Source organism: Oenanthe melanoleuca, chromosome 27 (assembly GCF_029582105.1).
Source record: "Oenanthe melanoleuca isolate GR-GAL-2019-014 chromosome 27, OMel1.0, whole genome shotgun sequence".
In the NCBI taxonomy this organism is placed as follows: domain Eukaryota; kingdom Metazoa; phylum Chordata; class Aves; order Passeriformes; family Muscicapidae; genus Oenanthe; species Oenanthe melanoleuca.
The window spans coordinates 1,356,208-1,375,949 of NC_079360.1; the positions used below are offsets into that span (position 1 = coordinate 1,356,208).

The 19,742-nt window shown below is 60.3% G+C and overlaps 1 protein-coding gene across 2 annotated transcripts; it reads right to left on the bottom strand.

The window, feature by feature from the left end:
* Positions 1 to 308: 308 nt before the first annotated feature.
* Positions 309 to 17,812, bottom strand: FMNL1 (formin like 1). Of its 2 annotated transcripts, XM_056512218.1 has the most exons (27): positions 17,569 to 17,812; positions 11,972 to 12,055; positions 11,639 to 11,722; positions 11,477 to 11,550; positions 10,841 to 10,924; positions 10,498 to 10,629; positions 9,581 to 9,706; positions 9,229 to 9,337; positions 8,951 to 9,027; positions 8,766 to 8,859; positions 8,375 to 8,449; positions 7,734 to 7,844; positions 7,511 to 7,660; positions 7,313 to 7,414; positions 6,989 to 7,226; positions 6,479 to 6,793; positions 6,247 to 6,368; positions 5,599 to 5,801; positions 4,827 to 5,061; positions 4,664 to 4,732; positions 4,483 to 4,563; positions 3,770 to 3,899; positions 3,519 to 3,682; positions 3,198 to 3,299; positions 2,854 to 2,946; positions 2,561 to 2,684; positions 309 to 1,708 (listed from the first exon to the last, which is right to left on the bottom strand). In XM_056512218.1, exons 1-27 carry the CDS (start codon positions 17,731 to 17,733, stop codon positions 1,605 to 1,607), a joined length of 3,447 nt encoding a protein of 1,148 aa, XP_056368193.1. In that variant the 5' UTR covers positions 17,734 to 17,812; the 3' UTR covers positions 309 to 1,604. The 2 variants fall into 2 exon arrangements, with proteins under 2 accessions (XP_056368193.1, XP_056368194.1); XM_056512219.1 differs by lacking the exon at positions 9,581 to 9,706.
* Between the last annotated feature and the right edge of the window lie 1,930 nt (positions 17,813 to 19,742).

Below are 19,742 nucleotides of genomic sequence, written 5' to 3' on the forward strand. Positions count from 1 at the left end.
AAATGGTGGGTGGTTTATGCTAGAATTCCACACTGGTTTGTGTTGGAAGGGACCCTAAAGGTCATCTCGTTCCATCCTCTCACTTCCCACTATCCCAGGTTGCTCCCACACCCCATCCAACCTGGCCTTGGACATTTCCAGGGATGGGGTAGCCACAGACACACATCTTTCCATCCCTCCCTTCCTTCCTCCTTCCCTCTCTTCCTTCCTCCCTCTGTCCTTCCCTCACTCCATCTTTCCTTCCTTTTCTCCCTCCCTCCCTCCATGACAGCATCACCCCCCCCATACAAACCCTTCTCACACACAAGTCCTTTATCCGCTGAGACATTTTATTACCAGTTCTGCTTTAGATTAAACAGGCCTTCAGTATATAAAAATAATGTATACAAATGAGCAGTTAATGGTTTACATTCCTGGCTTAAAGGCATTTATAAGTTACACATTCATTTCCCATCCCTCCCCGGACACGGAGCCGGCGCTGAAGCAGCTTAAATACAGCAGGAGCAGCGGCTGCTCTGGCTAAAGCTGGGACGAGCGAGAAAGGACGGGAGGAAGGGCAGGAGGAGGGAGGAGCGTCCTCGCATCGGGACGAGCGGGGGCCCTTTGATGAAGTAAATGCAGCGAGGGTTAATAGCACTGCGGGGTCGGGGCTCTCAGCAGGGCAGGGCATGGCAGGGCAGGGCAGGGAGCGACAGGCGGGTCCGGTGCGGTACCGGGAGGTTCGTGCGGCTCCGCAGGGACCCCGCAGCCTTGGGATGCTGCGGGGCTGGGGGCTGCCGGCATCTCCTGCGTGTCCCTCCGCACAGAACGGGCTGACAGTCCCGGTTTTTCCCAGGGCTCCAGCCCCGGCAGTGCAGGTGGATGCTGCGGATGCAGGTGGGCGGAGGTGCCACCACCTCGCAGCAACTCGCCGCTGCTGCTGATTTCCACAGCTACGGAGCCTCCCCTGCGGCGAGGAGCAGCCCAGCGCTGCTCGCCACAGCCTCGGGGACACCCTGTGTGGGGGTGTTCCAATCCCTGCTGCCGGAGCACAGAGAAATTTGAAGGAAGACTTTTAAGGTCATGTAAAATAGCACCGCTGCCAGCCCCTGGCTCCGGGAGGTGCCCGGGTGGGAGCTGTGCCGCAGCTCCTCGCTGGCTCTGCAGCGCAGGAGAGCGCGGCTCTGGGGCTCTGCGGGGCCGGGGGAGGCGGGGGGTGTGCGGGGAGCGCTGTGCCCCTGCTGACACCCCCTCCCCTCCCGCAGCGGCAATCAAAGGCACCAGCAGGCTCAGGAGCGCAGGGCTGGCCCCGCAGGGATGCCAGGGAGGGAGCAGCGCCGGGGTAGGGATGGGACAGCCCCTCTTTTCCTTCCAGGACAAGGTGAGGCCCGTTCTGTGCTTCCTCCTCCCTGTCCCCCAGCCCTGCCAGCCTGGGGAGAGGAGCTCAGGGACGGGGCCAAGCAAGCGCCGGGGGTGCGGGTGCCCGGCCCAGGCAGGCACTGCGGAGCTGGCGCGTTAAGCGGCTGGAGCAGCTCGGAGCCCCGGGCTGGGGGACCGACACCCTGCGGGCCCACCCGCGCCGGGAGGACGGTCCTGCCCCGCCGCAGCCGCAGGGACGGCGCCGGTCACAGCGCGATGTCCGGCGTCGCCTGCAGGCTCTGCCCCGCCGCCCGCTTCTTGGCGCTGCCGCGGGCCTTGTCCCCCCGCCGGTACGGGTTGTTCCGCAGATCTGCACCGGGGCAAGCGGGGCCCGCATCAGCTTCACTGCCCGCCCAGGACGGCCCGGTCTGCCACCCACCACATTAACATCGAATGGGTTGGATTGGAGGTTCCGTAAAGCCCACCCAGTGCCACCCCTGCTAGGGGCAGGGACTCCTTCCACGGTCCCAGGCTGCTCCAAGCTGGTGCAGCCACAGCTTCTCTGGCCAGGATTCACCCTCACACGAATTAATTTTTTTCAGAACCTTCAACCTAAAACTCTCCTCTGTTCCTTTAAAACTCTTGGCCCTTTTCCTGTCTCTCAGTCTCTCAGGGTATGAGGACACTCAGGGAGCCAAGGCAGGAGCAGCAGCTGTGAACTCTCAGCCTGTGGGACCGCGGCCGCCGCTCTCGGAGCCCAGCACAGCACCGGGGCTGATCCCCGGGGTTCAGCTTGGGGCAAATCCGGCCACACACCGGGCGGGGAGGGGGGAAGCCCGGCAGCCCCCGCCCACCTGCGCCGGCCCCGCTGCCCCACGTTACCTACAGAGGACTCTCCTCGTTGAAGCTCACGTCGCAGAAGAGCCGGGACGAGCGTTTGCCCGTCCGGGCCGTGAAAGGAACAGTTTTGAGAGCTGAGCAGAGTTGTCCAGAGACAGCAAGGAGAAGCAGGAGGAGAGAGGAGGAAGAAGCAGAAGAGGAGGAAGAGATATGAGACAGGGGAGGGAGCACTCGGCAGCTTTGCCATGTGGGATGTGAAGGTGCTTGCAGGTCCCTGTGATGGGGCTTGGTGACCCTCCAGCTGCTGTGACAGCCCCAGAAGCCCCAGCCCTGGGTCTGTGATGTGGGGACACCTGGCTGCTCACCTGAAATCATCTCTCACCTGAAATTATATCCTCGATGGCCCCATCTTTGCCTTCGTAGATGAGCGGCTCCTTCACCATCTGCCTCTTCTTCAGCTCAGCAATCATGTCCATCTGCTGCCTCCTGGCCTTCTGCACAGGCAGCTGGGAGGGGACAGGGCTCTTGAGTGGCCTGATCACAGCCCAGAGGAGATGGGGTACCCTCACCTTCACCTCCCACCCAGCTCCCCTCCCCAGGACCTGTTTAGTCCTTCACCACTCAGCCACTCAGGGCTGGGACCCCACCAGGACACAGATGGGGGGGCACCTTCACCTCGGGCTGCTGCTCGCTGCCAGGGGAGCTGGATTCCGCCTCTTTGGCTGCAGCCTCTTGTTTCTTCCACAGCTCGATGTCCTGCTCTGCTTGCTTGGGAGAGGGGCAGGAAGGGTGTGCTGAGCCAGAAGTGTCCAGGACTGCAGCCCTCTTCCTTCCTCCCCTCACAGCCCCCAGCTCACCCCAACCCAGTTCCAAAATCTCTGACCACCCCAAAGGGTCATTCCTGAGTCCCACGAGCCCCAGCCTTGCCTGTGACTTCCACTGATTGCTCCAAAGTGGGGTCAGGTGCCCCAAATCTCCTCCCAGCCCTCAGAAACAGAGAACTTCACACCCCCTCCTACCTTGTAGGCTTTGATGAAGCGCATGAACATGGGGAAGAAGGTGGTGGGGGGACTGGTCTTGGGGTTCTCCCCGAAATATTCCACAGCTGACTCATACGCTTCCTGTGGGCAGAGACACCTGATGCAGGGGCTGGGGCTGGGCAGTGGTGCCCATCACCCACCACCTCCTTCCAGCCTCTCCCACCTCCCCTTCCTGCCCCATATCCCTCCTGCCAGTCCCACTGGAGCCACATGCCAAGCAGGAGCGTCTCCCATGGGTCAGAGGTGTGAGCAGAGGGCACCCCAGGGTGTCCATAGCAGGGGACCCACCCCAGCACCCACCTTGGCGGTTTTGCTGTCAGCCTGCAGCTTCTCCATCACCTCTGAGTTGACCTTGAGGAAGTCCTTGAGCACGGGGCTGTCGTCCTGCCTCATGAACTCCCTGCGGGTCAGCTCCATGCCCTGCTGCAGGCTCCGCACGTCTTGCAGGACTCCATCCAGGGACACTGCAGGAGGTGAGCAGGGCAGGCTCAGGGCAGGCTCCAAGTGCCAGGGGCTGCCTGGATGCCCAGCCCAGGGCCCGTGGGCACTACCTGTGCCTGCCTTGTCGAGGAAGTGCAGCTCGGTGTGGAAGCCGGTGAGCTCCGGGTACTTCTCCATGATCACCCGCACCAGGTAATGCAGCAGCGTCTGCTTGCGGTCTGTGGACTTCATCTCCAGGAGCTGGGCAGGGCAGAGTCAGCCCTGACCCGCAGCCACCACCCCTCACCCTGCCTCAGGTGGTCCTTTATTTGTGTGCCTGGGTCTGTATCCATCCCTCCATCCCCCAGCCACGTCTGCATCCCTCCATTCCCATGGCTGATTCCCATCTTTCTCCATCCCCATTGCTGGGTCTGCGTCGCTCTGTCCCTGCAGCAGGTTCTCCATTCCCACATTCCCATGTGTGACCTTCCTCCCTCTATCCCTGCAGCTGGTTCCCACTTTCCTTCATCCCATCTTCCTTCACCGAGGTCCTTGAATCCTCTAACCTCTCCATATCAGGTCTCCATCCTCCTGACCCCATTTCTGTGTATCTCCATCCCTTTGCCTCCTCCCCTTGCCTCCCCAACTGAATAGACAATCTCTTCATCCCTCTGTCACCACAGCAAACCTCATGTCCCTCCATCCCTACTGCTGGTTCTGGCATCCCTCTATCCCCACAGCAGGCTCCTGCACCCTCCTGTCTCTGCAGCTGCTCCTTGTGTCCCTCTGTCCCCCGCTGGTCCCTGGCAGTGGCAGTGCCCCGATCACCCCACGCCGACCCTACCGCATCAAGGCTCTGCAGCCGGAAGCCGTAGGCAGCTCCACGCTTGCTGCTGTTCATGTAGTTCCCGAAGGCCAGGACGATCTGCAGGGACACCACGGCTTGGGGACACGGGGCCAGGAGGGCACACTGCCCACAGACACTGCGTGCACCCATCGGGGCCACCTCCTCCCGAAGCCCTCACCTCCAGGATGTGGCGCAGTTTGCTGGAGGACTTGAGGGACATGGAGGCGGCGATGATGGCGTTGAGTTGCTGCGAGGGAGGGAGGGAGGGAGGGAGAGAAGGGGGTGAGCGCCGCGGCCGGAGCCGCCCCCGCCCGTCCCCGCCCGCCCGCGCCCCCGCACACCGGCATCAGCAGCTGCGCCGTGTCCCCGAAGCTGCCCAGGAAGATCATGACGTTCATGCGCTCGGCCAGCCGCGGGATCTTGCTGAAGCGCATCATGAACTGGTCCTCGTCCGACAGCTCCTCTGGCGGCTGCTGGTCCCGCTCGAACTTCCCGATCAGGGTGCGCTCGTACTCGGTGGGCAGGAAGCGCAGCAGCAGCTCCAGGAAGTCGAGGCTCAGGGCTTGCTGGTCGTACCTGCGGGGAGGGGACACTCCTGCCACCGTCAGGCCCTGCCACAGCTCCCGAAATCCCCCCTGTAACCCCCGGCTGGTTCCATCATCCCCCCACTCCCACAGGAGGTCCTTCATCCCTCCATCCCCACAGCTGGTTCCTGCATCACTCCATCTTTCTATATCTGGACCCTGCATCTCTCTCTCTCTCTCCATATGGATCCCTCCATCTCTCTGTCTTTGGTCCCCACATCCCTTCTTTTCATATCTGCTTCCTGCATCCCTCCATCCCCACAGCTGGTCTCTGTATCCGTGTCTCTGTGTCTGACCCCCACAGCCTCATACCTCATTCCTGCATTTCTCCATCCCCACACCTGGTACCTGCATCCTTCCACCTCTCCACATCTGATCCCTCCACCGTCCCTCTCTCTGTATCTGATCCTTCCACCCTCCATCTCCCCACCTCTAATCCCTCCACCCTCCATCTCTCCGTATCTTGTCCCAGCCCTGGGTCCTGCTGGCTGTGGCCTGAGCCCGCCCTCGCCCGGCCCAGGGCACTCACGTCTCGATGGCCGTGCAGATGTCCTGCACGCTGCGGCCGCCCTTGCGCAGGGTGATGGCCAAGTTCTTGGCCCGGTTGGACTCCATGAGGGTCACCTTGCTGGGGGCCTTCTGCGTGGCCTTGGCCTTGAGGGCACTGATGTCCAGGGCTGGGCCCTGGGCCTTGGTCTTGAACTGCTCCTCAAAGTCACTCATGTCCAGCTCCTGTGGGGACACAGGGCTGTGGGCACGGCGGGGAGGTGGCATGGGACATCTGGGGTGAGGATGGGGCCAGAGGAGCAGGATAAGGGCGAGGAGGGAGGATCAATGAAGCAAGGGGATGAGGATGGAACAAGGGGACAAGTACAGGGACAGGCAAGAGGACAGGGAGGGGTCAGGAAGGAGTGAGGGGACCAGAGGATGGAGATGAGGAAGAAGAAAAAGACAGGCTGTGAGGATGTGGATGGAGCAAAGGGACAAGGCCAGGGTGAGAGGAGACGCACGCCTGATCCCATGTCCCTCTCCATGGTGCTAAGGAGTTTTCCTGACCTCCCGTTCCTGCCGCAGCCCTGTGACACCGCGGGTGGCTGCAGGGTGGGCACGAGGTACCTCAGCCCGGCCTGGGGTCCCGAGCCCCCCGGCTGTGCCCACCCCCGGTCCCTGTGCTCACCTGCAGCACCTTCTCGTCGTTGAGCTCGGTGAAGACGGTGCCGTCGATCTGGCTCGGCTTCAGGGCCACCCAGTTGAAAACAGGCATGCGGAACTTGGTCTGGATCGGCTTCTTCACCTTCACTGCAGGGTCACGGGGGGATGGGGGGACACGTCACAGGGTGGGGGGTCCCAAATTCCCCCAGGGGGTTCCCTCCCAGGGAACATCCCCACCATCCCTGGGCCACACTCACCTGAACCGTTGGCAGTGGGGGGGGCACCCGGCCCGGCTGGGGGCTCCCCACCGAGGGGTGGGGGTGGTGGAGGGGGGGGCACGGGGCCCTCCGGCCCCCCCGGGAGCGGTGGGGGGGGTGGTGGCACTGGGGCACCCGGGAGGGGGGGAGCCGGGGGGGGAGCGGTGCCTGCGGGCAGAGGGGGTGCAGGGGGCGGGGGAGGGATGGGCTCAGCCCCCGGCAGAGGTGGGGGCGGTGGGGGGGGTGGGGGGGGTGGGGGCGGGAGGGCAGCAGGTGCTGGTGGGGGAGGTGGGGCTGGAGCCAGAGCCGGAGCATCTGCAAGGGAAAGAAGAGGTGGGTGAGATGGTGACACAGCAGGGCACGGTGCCACCGCCACGCTCCCTCTGCCTCGCATTTCCCCGAGTCCCCAGGCACATTCCCACGCCCCCGCCTCAGTCTCTGTGCCCCCCTCGCTGCCAACCCCCCTCGGTGCCAGGCGTCCCCGCCGGGAAGGGGACATCCCCTCGGTACCTGTGCAGGTGGCGCTGGTGGCGCTGGTGGCGGTGGCCTCTCCAGAAACCACGGGGGCTGCGGGGGTTTCTATGACAACGGGGACAATTTCGATGGCGACGTCTCCGTCGGGCCCACGCAGGATCTGCACCAGCCCCTTCTCCTCGAGCTCCGCCAGCCGCCGCTCCAGCGCCAGCCGGTAGCACTCCTGGGGCTGGGGGGACGGCGGGCTGGGCGGCCGCGGGGGGCTCAGCTGCTCCTGGGGAGGGGACAGCCCCGCCAGGTCACCGCTGTCCCCTGCGCCCTCTGAGCCCCGACCTCAGCCCCAGCCTCCCCTCAGCTCACCCGCAGCGCCTCCAGCTCCCGCCGTGCCTGGCTCAGCTGCTTCTCCAGCTCCGCTATCTTGGCCATGGAGTCGTTCTCTGCATCCTGCAGCTTCTCCGTCAGCTGTGGGGGACGAGGCGCCGCCGCTCAGCCCCATCCCCATCCTCATCCCTCCCTCGGCGCTTGCGTCAGCGCTCTGCCCACGCGCCCCCGGCCCACCTGGCTGACGTGCTCCTGCAGCTCCTCCATGTGCTCCAGCACCGCCGTCTTGGTCTCCGAGTCCTCCAGCATGGCCCCCACGTCGAAGACGTTGTCCAGGTAGGCTTGGATCTGCACCTGCAGCTTGTCGCTCTCGGTGAGGCGCAGAGTCTGCCGAGGCACAGCCGGGGTCACGGCCGGCGCCGGCAGCACCCCCGGCACCCCCAGCCTCGGCATCACCCACCTCCAGGTACTGGTCCAGCCCCAGGTGGGTGAACTCGTACTGCAGGAACACGCGGAAGTTCATGTTCTCCACCGAGTGCACCACGATGTTGATGAACTGCATGCAGGCCACCTGCGGGGACACGGCTCAGCAGCACGGCCAGGGCACAGCACGGGGCCAGCGTGGCCCTTGGGGATGCTGTCCCAGGGGCTGCATGGGGGGTTGGTGGCCCTCGGGGACATGGTGCCCCTGGGGAGTGCATGGTGGTTTACACAGTCCTGGGGACATGGTGGCTGGGGAACAGCACAGTGGCCTTGGAGACATGATGGCCTGTGGCTTGGATGACATGATGGTTCAGTGGCTTAGAAGCCCTTGGGGACACAATGCCACAGGCACAGTGTAGTGGCTTAGAAGCCCTTGGGGACAGCAGAACAGCCTCGCAGCCCTTGGGACATGCCACCCCCAGGACAGCATGGTGGCTCAGCAACCCCTGAGGTGGCCTGGGGAGAGTTTTGGTGGCTCAGTGGCCCTTCGGACATGATGCCATAGGGACAGTGTGGTGGCTTAGGAGCTCTTGGGATGTAATGGCCTGGGGACAGTGCAGCAGCCTTGATGACATGACACCCTGGGGACAGCAGAGCATGGGCCCAGCAGCCTCTCACCATGAAGTCAATGTTGCTGTCCTCATTTCGGAAATACTCCATCAGCTTCTCGAAGCGGTTCTTCTCCCCACAGACCTGGGGGGAGCAGAGGGCTGAAGGTCAGGAAGGAGGACATGGCCAGGGGACACCCAGGAGAGTGGCAGGACAGAAGGTATCTATTGGTGACACCATCTCAACCCTGACCAGTGCTGCCAGGCACTCAGCCAGCTGGGACATGGCCCTGGGGACACATGGTGGCATGGGGACATCAAACCCAGCGAGTGGAACATCCCTAAACGACCCAGAGATTTGAGGGTGGTGCAGGGCTCTGCCACACACAAGGAAACTGAGGCACAAACGCAGCTGAGCACAGATGTTCCTGTGGGGACTGGGTGTCCCTGCTGGGACTCACCTCCTTGAAGTTGTCGAAGGCAGCCAGGATGATGTCGTGGCCACCTCGGACCAGGCAGACAGCGGCCAGCAGCTCCAGCACCAGAGCCTTGGTCCTGCAGAGACGTGGTGTGAGGGGGCTGGGGCCGTGGGGCGGGCAGGGGGACAAGGGACAGCCCTTGCTGGGCAGGACAGGGCAGGGCAGACCTGGCACTCTTGTTGTTGAGGCTCAGGGTGATCTCGTTGACGCAGGCTGGGTGGTTCATCACCAGGCTGAAGCCAGACTTAGGGGGGGAAAGGAACATTAATGGGGTCCTGGAGACACTCCAGGACCGTGGCACAGCCCCGTGCCACGTCCCCAGCAGCAGGAGGTGACATCTCAGAGCCGGGGGATGCAGACCCGGTCCCACCCCGAGGCTGCCGCCGCAGGGGCGGGGGATGCCGGGGAGCCCCGGGCGGTCCGGGCGGATGCCGCCCACTCCCACCTGGTAGTTCATGATGGCGCGGAGGCACATGATGCACACATGGACATCGTCCTTCTGGCTCACGAGCCGCGAGTTGCGCAGCGTCTTCCTGCTGTGCGAGGGGTTCAGCCTGGGCGGGGAGAGCGCGGCTGAGCGGGGCCCGGGGCAGCGGCGGGCGCAGCGTAAAGCGGGGAGGGGACAGCGCAAGGGGGTGGCAGCGGGGGCGGGGGACACCGGGGCACCCGGGCGGCTGCACCCCACGGGAGAAATCCTCGTGTCCGAGCCAATCTAGAAGCCCTGGGACTGGGCGGTGATGTGGGGTGGGATGGGCTTGGGGGCCCCTTCGTGCACACGGGCGCTCTCGGAGGCTCACCGGGGCGGGCAGGAGCTGCCGGGTGACCTGGGGGCACTGTCCCCATCGCTGCCCGGGGCACCGCAGGGGACGCTGGGGTGGACGTGGCGGAGGAGGGTGTGGATGTGCTGGTTCGAGAGGCAGCAGCTGGAGGCGCGTTAGAGCCTGCAGGACAGGAGGGAGAAACGGGGCTCCCGCGCCGCCCCGGGGACACCCGGGCTCGGGGACAAGGGGCGGGACCCCGTGCGGGTGCCACGTCCCTCCTGACCTGTCCCTGGGGCTGGGACACCCCGGCTCCTCCAGAGCTGCTGGCGGGCGGCGAGGGGCCCCGCGCTCCCCGGGTGCTCCTGGGGTGTCCCTGGGACTTCCCCGCCCACCGGGGATGCCCCGCAGGCCCTGCCCCAAAACCGGTGCCCAGCAGCGGGTCCCGTGCGGTGTCCCCGTCCCGCCAGCGCCCCGTCACCTACCGTCAGCGCGTCCCCGGCAGCGTGCAAGAGAAGAGCGGGGTTAGACGGGGCTGCGGGCGAGCGGCACCAAGCGAGAGCCACCAGCCACCAGGACCGGCTTGGGGGGACACAGGCCCGTCCCTCCGCCCCGGGTTTAAACCAGGGGGCGGCGATTTGCTCCCCCAGAATCTCCAACACTCCCAATTTTTGTGTATTCCTGGGGTTTAACCGGAGCACCCCAGCACGGCGGCAGTGCCGGCTGGGGACAGGGATCCAGCCCAGCGCCAGGCAGGGCTCAGCCCTGGGGACACACAAGGGGATGTGGCTTTGTCCCCACCCTCAAACCAGCAACGGGCACCCATTTCTAGGGCCGGGCCTGCGTGTCCCTGCCAAGTCCCTCTCCAAGCGCGGCGCGGCCGGGGGTGCAGCGAGGCGAGAGCGGGGACACGGCACAGGACAGGGGGACACTTCGGGGTCAGGACCACACGTTACCTTACAGTGAGAGGCCGCGGTTTGGAGGAGCCCTGCGTGGGGGACGAGGAGGTGCTTTTGTTCAGATCCTCCAGCGAGCGCTCCTTGCCCTTGTCAGAGCCGGGGCTGTTCTCTGCGCTCTCCATGTCATACCTGGTGGCCCGTGGGGACACGGGGACGGGTGAGACGTGGCACCCCAATACGGCGGATGCCCCTCAGGGATGTTGGGGACGTTCTGCTCAGCCTGAGCTGTGGAGCATCGCCCTGATGACCAGGGAAGGCACCCCCCTCCCTCCCCCAGCCCTGCCGAGCCCCAGGGGAGGCTGATCCCAGCCCTGGGGACAGGACACCCGGTGGGACGTACGCGACAGAGCACTGGGCAAAGGCGAGGTACTCCAGCAGCACGTCCAGCCCCTTGTTCTCCTCGTTGAGGAACTCCTGGACCCAGCTGGAGGGTGCAGAGGGTTAGTGGGCTGTGCCAACCCCCACATCCTCTCTCTCTCTGCCCCCAGACACTCAGCAGAGTCACCCGCTGGTCAAAGGTCCCCAGCAAGGGTGGCACATGCTGGGGACATGAGGTGGCACCATGAGCTGGCATTTCTCTGAGGCCAGGTGAGTGCTACCTGATACACGGGGGACACAGCCCAAGAGCTGTGCTGTCATCACTGCCACTGCTGCCACCACTGCTGCCACCACTGCCACGACAGCACAGCCTGGCCCTGGGGACCGTGGGCACCCGCCACCCCACAGGGGGTCAGGACAGCCAGGGTCAGGGTAGGGTCCCTGCTGGCACTCAGGGGTTGCCAGAGCCAAAATGGGATTCAAACCCACAGCACCCCCAGCTGCCTCAGCACCCTCAGCCTCCCAGAGCCCTCCTAAGGGGGCAGGATGAGGCCACAGCCTCCACATCCTGCTGTCACCCTCCAGCCAGGACCAGCAGCACGTCCATCCCCATTCAGAGACAGGGCAGCAGCTGGGTGACAATGCCACCCCCACCCACCCGATGTAGTTGGTCCTCAGGGAGATCTCCAGCTCTCGCAGCACCTGCGTCGACTCCTGCACTCTCCTCTTGAACTGTGGGACGGGGACAGCCATTGGCACCGCCCCTGTGCCCAGCCTGGCATGGGCACCAGGGGACAGGGGTGCAACAGGGACCCCTCACCTTCCTGCTGACACCACCCGTGTCCAAGTAGCTCTTCAGCTTCTGGATGTAGGCAGATGGAGGGTTCTTCACCTGGAAACGCTCCTAGAGCCCCAGAGAGAGGCTGAAACTGGGCCACTGCAGTGGCACAGGGACATGCCACTGTCCCCACAGCAACCACAGCGTCCCTGCCCCACCCCAGCTGCACCAATGCTTAATGAGGTTAATAAGGTGCTGTGTCAGTAACGAGATGGGTGTCAGTGCCTGGTGCAGCCAGATTGATGCCCAAACCATTCCACAAGTGACACTTGGGGACAGGGATGGCACTGGGGACGCTGTGAGCTTGGACCTCACCTGATCACAGATCAGCTCCCACTTCTTCTCGTTGTCATACTGGTTAAGCAGCTTCATCTTGTCCGGGGGCAGGTTCATGGAATTCTGTGGGTGAAGGGTGTCAGTGCTGGGGTTCACCCCAAAAACACCCCTGGGATGTAGCACCCCCTGGTCAGCCAGCACGGGGTGTCCTTGCACAGCAATGGGACATGCGGACACCCTGGGACATGGGGACACCAGTGGGAGGATGAGGATGTTGGTGGAAGGATGGGCACTGGTGGGACAATGGGGACATTGGTGGAACAATGGGGACAGTGGTGGGAGGCTGGAATCATGGTGGAAAAATGAGAACAGCATTCTCAGGATGGGGACACTGGTGGGATGATGGGGACAACAGTGGGAAGTTGGGACCACTGTTCCCAGGAAAGGAGCATCCCTTGTACCCATCAGTGATGTCCCCACCTGAGGGTCCCCAAGGGGAGGGCAGGGGGTCTTGGTGGGGGATGGGAGGAAGAACTGGACACATCCATCCATGTGATCATGTGCCCAGCCTCAGCCAGCCCAGTCACAGCAGGGCCACACAGGGTGAGGGATGGGGACAGTCCTGGTGACACAGCTGAGGGACCCAGGAGCCCAGTTCGTGCTTGAGGGGTCACCCCAAGTGCCCAGCACAGATGTGTGATGAGCCCATGTGGGGAAATCAGTGTTTATTGAGACAATGATGTCAGGCCCTCCGTGCCACCGTTGCACAGCCCCAGCCCCCACGGCCACCACAGGACGTGACGTGGCTTCCGCTCAGGCACAGAAATCTCCTGCCATGAGCTGCTCCTGCCTCTGCTGAGGGACACCCTGGGGTGACCTTCATGGGACACCCACCACGGCCTGGGCCAGGCTGCAGCTCAGCTTGGCCCACAGGTGAATTATTTTGCTCAAAGACAAGATTTTTCATGCTTCAGAGAGCACCTGCAGGCTGGCACAATGGCACATGGAGCAATGCACAGCCCCAAGCCACTCTGAGTCCCAGTCTTGGGGTTCCTGAGGAGGAGGATGGGGACGTGGAGTGCATGACATGCTGGAACAACCACATCCTTGGAGGAAGGCATCTCCCAGGGCTTTGGTTGCTCACAGAAGAGCAGGTCCAAGGGGAGAGGTGCCACTGTGGTGAGCAGGAACAGAAACCTCTCCACCACCTCCAGGGAGGACCTGTCAGGCTGCTTTCACAGGAAGCCAAAACCAGGAGCTGTGGGTGGGGAGGAGCTGGGTTTGGCTGGGGCCAGCCAGCACAGAGAGCTGGGCAGGGGGTACAGTCGGGCTGCAGGGTCAGAAATGGCCTCATTGTGAAGCCACTGGAGCTGCTGGGTGAGTTCTGGGATGGGCAAGGTGACAGCAGCACCTGGCTGTCCCCATTTCTGGTCCCCAGCTGTCATCCTTGAGATGATTGAGGCTCAGACCAAGGGACAGCTCTGTGCCAAGAGGGCCCAAGACCCAGACACCCCACCCGGGGCTCTGTCACACTGTGGCACCCTCTGGGGGACACACGGACCAGCTTTAAGCCATCCCACGTGGGGCCAGCACAAAGCAGGACCCTGCACTGTGGGTGGGACAGGAGCCAGCACAGGGTGGGGCAGGGGGACAGGGCTGTCCCTGCGCAGGTGGCTCTGCCCGAGCCCCGGTCCCTCCCTTGCGGGCAGGATGTGGCACAGGTCGGGTACAAACTGGGTGGTGGCTGCGGCACGGGTGGGCTCGTGGTGCCGGGGAGGAAGCGACTGCGCGGAGGAGCCTCGGCACAAAGAAACCGGCTCGCATTTCCTGCCGGGAGGGGGGACCGCTGCTGGGGGAGGTGGGGCAGGGCGGAGGTGGGGGGCAGAGCAGCACCCAAGCACCCCACAGCACTCAGAGGAAGGACTTGGTCCTCCTCCTCCTCACCTTTGGGGACAAGGATGGAGGAGCCACAGCGACTCGCCCCCAGCAGCCACAAGCCACCTGCCGCCATCCAGCAGCCAGCACCCTCATCCCTGCCCGCCCGGGGCTTCCCAGCCCGCCACGTCACTGAGTGGTGCCACCAAATGTCCCCCAACAGCCCTGCTGTGACACGAAGGGTCCCAGAGCCTGCAGAGCCGTCCCAGCCGTGCCCAGCACTGGGGTGAGGACCCAGCGCCAGCTCTGGGCTGAGCCGGGTTTTGCCCCACACTGAAACCAAGGCCGGGGAGCTGAAGCAGCACCATCATCATTTTCCGGTACAAAACAACCTTTTCCTGTCATGGCTGGCAAGGACGGAGCTATTTTGGGTGTCAGACACCTCTTTTTGTTCCACACGTGAACGGGCAGCTCCGAGCAGAGCCGAGGAGAGCCGAGCAGAGCCGAGCTCTGCACCAAAGCTGGCTCGGAATGTTCCGGCATCCTGCAGGGAAGAGTTTGTGCTGCAAACCCCGGCAGGCTGGGCGGGAGCCGGGCTGAGCCCCGGCAGTGCCGTTTCTGGGGCACGGGAGATGTGCACCCACAGATGGAGAACCCTGGCAGCACGTGGGACTGGGATGGGACAATATCCCAGACAGACACCAGGCACAAAATCCTGCCCCAGGGAAGGGGACAGGAAGGGAACTGCCCCAGATGGTGGCCTAGGGGCTCCAACATCTCCAGGTGCCCCTGATGGACCATGCTCCATCCCATGGCCACAGAGCACCCCTCAGGTGGCTGGGACGTGCCCAGTCCTGCAGTGCCAGTTGTCCCATGGTGTTCCCTCCAATGCCCCCAGGTGACACTGAACTTGTTCTGCCTCTTCCCAGGGCTCCGTGCAGGGCACAGAGCAGGACCAGGCCCACCCAGGGCTCCCTGACCTCCCTCATGCGGCAAACTGGGCTGGGGGATGCTGCCAGCACCAGTTCATCCCATCAGGGACTCCCTGGATCCAGCCAGACCCAAAGCCACCAAGTGCCAGGCAGGGATGGGCAGTGGAGGAGCAGGATGTCCCCAGGATGTCCGGGGGGTGTGGGAGCAGGCCGGGGTGCTGCTGCCTGTGGCTCCAGCTCTATTTTAAGAACAAGCAGAAGCTGCTGTAGCTCAGCTGAGGGAGAGGAGCCCGATCCTGCTGGAGTGCCCCCATCCCTGCTGGGTGCCTGCCTGCCTGCCCACCCTGCACTGGGGTGTCCTCCTGGCTCACCCAGGGCTGGATCCAGCAGCACAGGGGGCTCCTGCACCACGACACTCTCCAGGCCCTGCTCCAGCAGCTCGTGGCTCACAGGAACTGCCCAGCCAGGACACAGGTCCCCATAGGGAACCCGACTGCAGCCCTGCACCCTCAGCCAGCCTCAGCACCCTGCTGGAGCCAGCCTGGAGATGGATCCCACAGGAAGCTGAGGACCAGTTCTGTTTCCTGGTTGAGCTGAAGCTGACACTGTGGCCAGGGCTCGCTGGTGACCCATCCTGCTGCTGGGGCCAACAGCACATCTGCAAACATCTGTAAACATCTGCAACGGTGACGTTGGCCTTGCACTCCCCAGGGCCTGGGAGAAAAGGCAGCAAAGCCCAGACCAGGCAAAGCTCCTGGCTGGAGCAGCCCCTGCCCCAGACAGCCACTGTTTGATTTTGACTCCACCACACCTCAACTCACAATCCCATTTATATATTCTCAATTAATGCCTCTTGACATGCAAAGGGGGGGAAATCCTGATTGTTCCAGCAGGAATTCCCGAGCATCCCTATCCCAGCAGCAGAGATGTTCTTCCTGTGCTCCATTCCAAAAATCCACCTCATCATATCCCAAACCACTTGGCACAGTACAACCCTCCCATTGCTCTGCCAAAGTGACATCTGCCACAGTGCCCCAGCTGGGAAGAAGCCAATTTTTGAGAATAAAGTTTTGGGAAACTAAATTCCCATCTCTTGGCACAGAATGGGTGTATCTGTCCCCTTCCTGGCAGCAATTTGGATCCCCTAGGCTCCTCCCTGGACTTTTCTGCCAAGGCTTTGCCCCACCAGCTCTCCCAATTTGGGATGTCCAGCCCAAAACTGATTTGCACTGAGCTCTCATGGCATCACTGTAACCATGGCAACATGTGAGTTCTGGATCGTGTCCCACCAGGAGATTCCCAGCTCATCCCCACCTGCTCCATCACTGAGACCAGGAGGTAGAAAAGTTGAAGCCAGAGTCAGGGAGCACGTTTGTGGTGGGTGAGGGCAGAGGGACCCCATGTCCCCATCCCCCCGGGCTCTGCTGCCCCCATAGCCACGAGAATGGGGAAGGGACTGCGGAAAGAGGAAGCGGGAGTGGGACAGCTGCTTTCACAAGACACTTCCCGTCGGGGCACATCCAGCCCCTCGGCTGCCCCTGCTCCTAGAAAAGGGCTCTGCCTCGGCATCAAGGCAGAGAAGGAGGTGCTGAGGGCCCGGAGCAGCACTTGCCCCTTTTCTGCCCATTTTTTGGTTTAGGATTTCCAACCTCCTAGGCCCAGCCTGGCTGAAAGTGCTGCTTCCTGGGGCCTCGCAGCAGAAACACCCCGAGGTCTCTTCCTGCCACCGCTGCTGTGACAACTGGAGCCATCACAGGCACCAGCACCCACCCAGCCACCTGCCACCTGTGTGTCCCATGGCAAACCCCCTCCCTGGCTGTCCCACGGGGGTCCTGCCAGGCAGAGCCCCTCACCATCACCCCTGCAACTGCAGTGGCTCCAGCTGCCGTGCTCACCCCCAATAATCCCATCAGCTCCACGGGATAATAAAGCTCCCAGGTAATTTGTGCTCGGGGCTGGGATGGGGGATCCCGCCGAGCAGATCGCGGCAGATCCAAGCGAGCCGCTCCCGCCGTGCCGGCAGCGCGGGATCGGCAAAACGGCTCCATCCCCCCAGGGGGCTCGGGGGATTAAAGCAGCATTAAAGCTCTTTTTTCTCGGAGCGTTTTTGAGGGGGGCATGGCTAGGGGCTGGAGCGGGGGGACCCGGCCCTCCCGGCGCGAAGGTCACAGCCGAACACCCGCTCAAGGACGGAGGGAGCGAGGGAGCCGCTCTCTCCAGGAGCTGCCATCCATCCATCCATCCATCCATCCATCCATCCATCCATCCATCCATCCATCCATCCATCCATCCCACGGGAACGCGGCTCCGGCATCGCGGGAGGCCGGCAGCGGTGCCGGGGCTTCCCCGGCTCCGGGCAGCAGCGGCAGGAGGAGGAGGAGGAGGAGGAGGAGGAGAGCGAAGCATCGCCATCCGCAGCACCGGCTGCCTGCGGCGGCTCCGGCCCTGCGCCGATCCCGCCATGGCGGAGCTGCCCGAGCTCCGGGACTCGGGGTCACCCCCAGAATTTGGGAGGTGGATCCCTCCAAGGTGAGAGCGATGAGGGGAGCGGAGCGCCTGGGGGTCATCCCAGGGCAGGGCTGAGCGTCCCGGGGAAACGAGGTGAGAGCGGGGCAGTCATCATCATTAATTGGAATATCAATTAAATAACAAATCGAATAATTAACAGAACGATGAAATAGTAACAATACGATCATCACAGCGGTGATAACGGCGCTAACGCTGCTGCTGACGCTGCTGCCTGTAGGGATGCCGAGAGACCCCCGGCGGGTCCGGGCCCCCCTCAGCGGCTCCCCCTGACCCCCCCCGCTGCCGCCCGTCCCCGCTCACCAGGACGCGGCCGAATCGCTCCTCCAGCTCGGCGGCGCCGGGCATGGGCTGCCGGGGGGGCGGCGGGGCCGCGGCGGCGGCGGGGGGCGGCCCGGGCTGCGGGCGGTGGTCGCGGGGCTCCCGCGGGGCCGCGCCCCCCTCCAGCCCCCCGGCCGCGTTGCCCATGGCGGGCGCTGCGGGGCGGCCCCGGCTCAGGCGCCGCTCGGAGCTCGCCCGTGGCCGCCGCTCGCCGCCCTCCGCAACTTGTGCGGCCGCGCCGCGCTCCGAGCGCTCCGAGCGCGCCCCACGCTCCGCCCGCCCCGCCCGGCCCCCGCCCCGGCCAGAGGCGGCCCCGGCACCTGCCGGGCTGCGGCGGGGGGGGAGCGGCGCTGCCCCGCGGGGCTTACTGCAGCCCGTTTGTTGTATTTTAATTTAATTTAATTTAATTTTTATTTTATTTTATTTTATTTTATTTTATTTTATTTTATTTTATTTTATTTTATTATATTTTATTTTATTTTATTTTATTTTATTTTATTTTATTTATTATTTTATTTTATTTTAATTTTATTTTATTTTAATTTAATTTAATTTATACTTACTTTTATATTTTTATTAATTTTATTTTTTTTAATTTTTTTATTTTTTAAACTTTATTCTAGATTTACTTTTATATTCTAGATTTACTTTTATATTTATTTCATATTTTTATTTTTTATTTTTTAACTTTATTCTAGACTTACTTTTATATCTATTTTATATTTTTATTTTATATTTTTAACTTTCCTCTAGAAATAGTTTTATATTTATTTTATATTTTTATTTTATTTTTTAATTTTTAAACTTTATTCTAGATTTACTTTTATATTGTATTTACTTCATATTTTTATTTTATTTTATTTAATTTTCATTTAGTTTTATTTTATTTTATTTTATTTTACTTTATTTTACTTTTTTTATTTTATTTTCGACTTACTTTTATATTTTTGAGTATTTTTTATTTTTTATTCTTTTTTTTATTTTAAATTCTTAAACTTTATTCTAGAAGTACTTTTATATTTATTTCATATTTTTATTTTATTTTTTAATTTTTAAACTTTATTCTAGATTTACTTTTATATTGTATTTATTTCATATTTTTATTTTATTTTATTTAATTTTCATTTAGTTTTACTTTTTTAATATTGTCCTTAATTTTTTAATTTAATTTATTTTTAAAATTATTGTTCTTTTTTGTTTTGTTATTTTACTTTATTTTATTTTCACTCCTTTTTTCCCTTTATTTTAACCTGCCTTATTTATTTCATTTAAGTTTAAAATTTACTTTAATTCTATTTATTTAATCAATTTTTGCTTTATTTTTTATGTTCTATGTATGTATCATTTAATTACATTTTGTTTAACTATTTTATTTCAGTCTTATTTCATTCTATTATTTATTTAATTTTAAAATTTCCACTTATTTATTTATTTATTGATATTTTTTTATTCAGGCTTTTTATTTGACTTTCCTTTTATCTTACAGCAATTTATTACTATTTTACATCATTAATTTTTATTTAACTTTATATTTTTATTATATTTAATGTATTTCTTATTTTATTTACTCTTTGATTTCTTGCTTTTTATTTATTTTATGTTAATTAAATTTTAAATTTAAATTTTAAATTTTCCTTAAATTTTTTCTTCCTTTTATTTATTTATTTATTTATTTATTTATTTATTTATTTATTTATTTATTTATTTATTTAAAATGTCCTTCTGTTCCATCACTCATTTATTTACAGCCGGCACAGGAGGGGGCAGAGCCCGAGTAAACCCATCACAGCCCGGGCAGGGCAGGGTGGGGACACACGGGGAGGGGACAAATGCCACCATTGGGAAGTTCCTGTTGTGCCACAGGTCAGGGGACAGGGGACAGAGCTGGGCTGGCACCCACAGTGTCCCCCAGCTGTCCCAGAGGGGTCACAGCACCTGTGCCAACAGCAGAGCACCCTGGGCACAGGGATGGGGATGTGGCACTGGATTCACTCCTGGGCACAGGGATGGGCATGTGGCACTGGATTTACCCCTGGGCACAGGGATGTGGCACTGGACTCACCCTTGGGCACAGGGATGGGGATGTGGCACTGGATTCACCCCTGGGCACAGGGATGTGGCACTGGACTCACCCCTGGGCACAGGGATGGGGATGT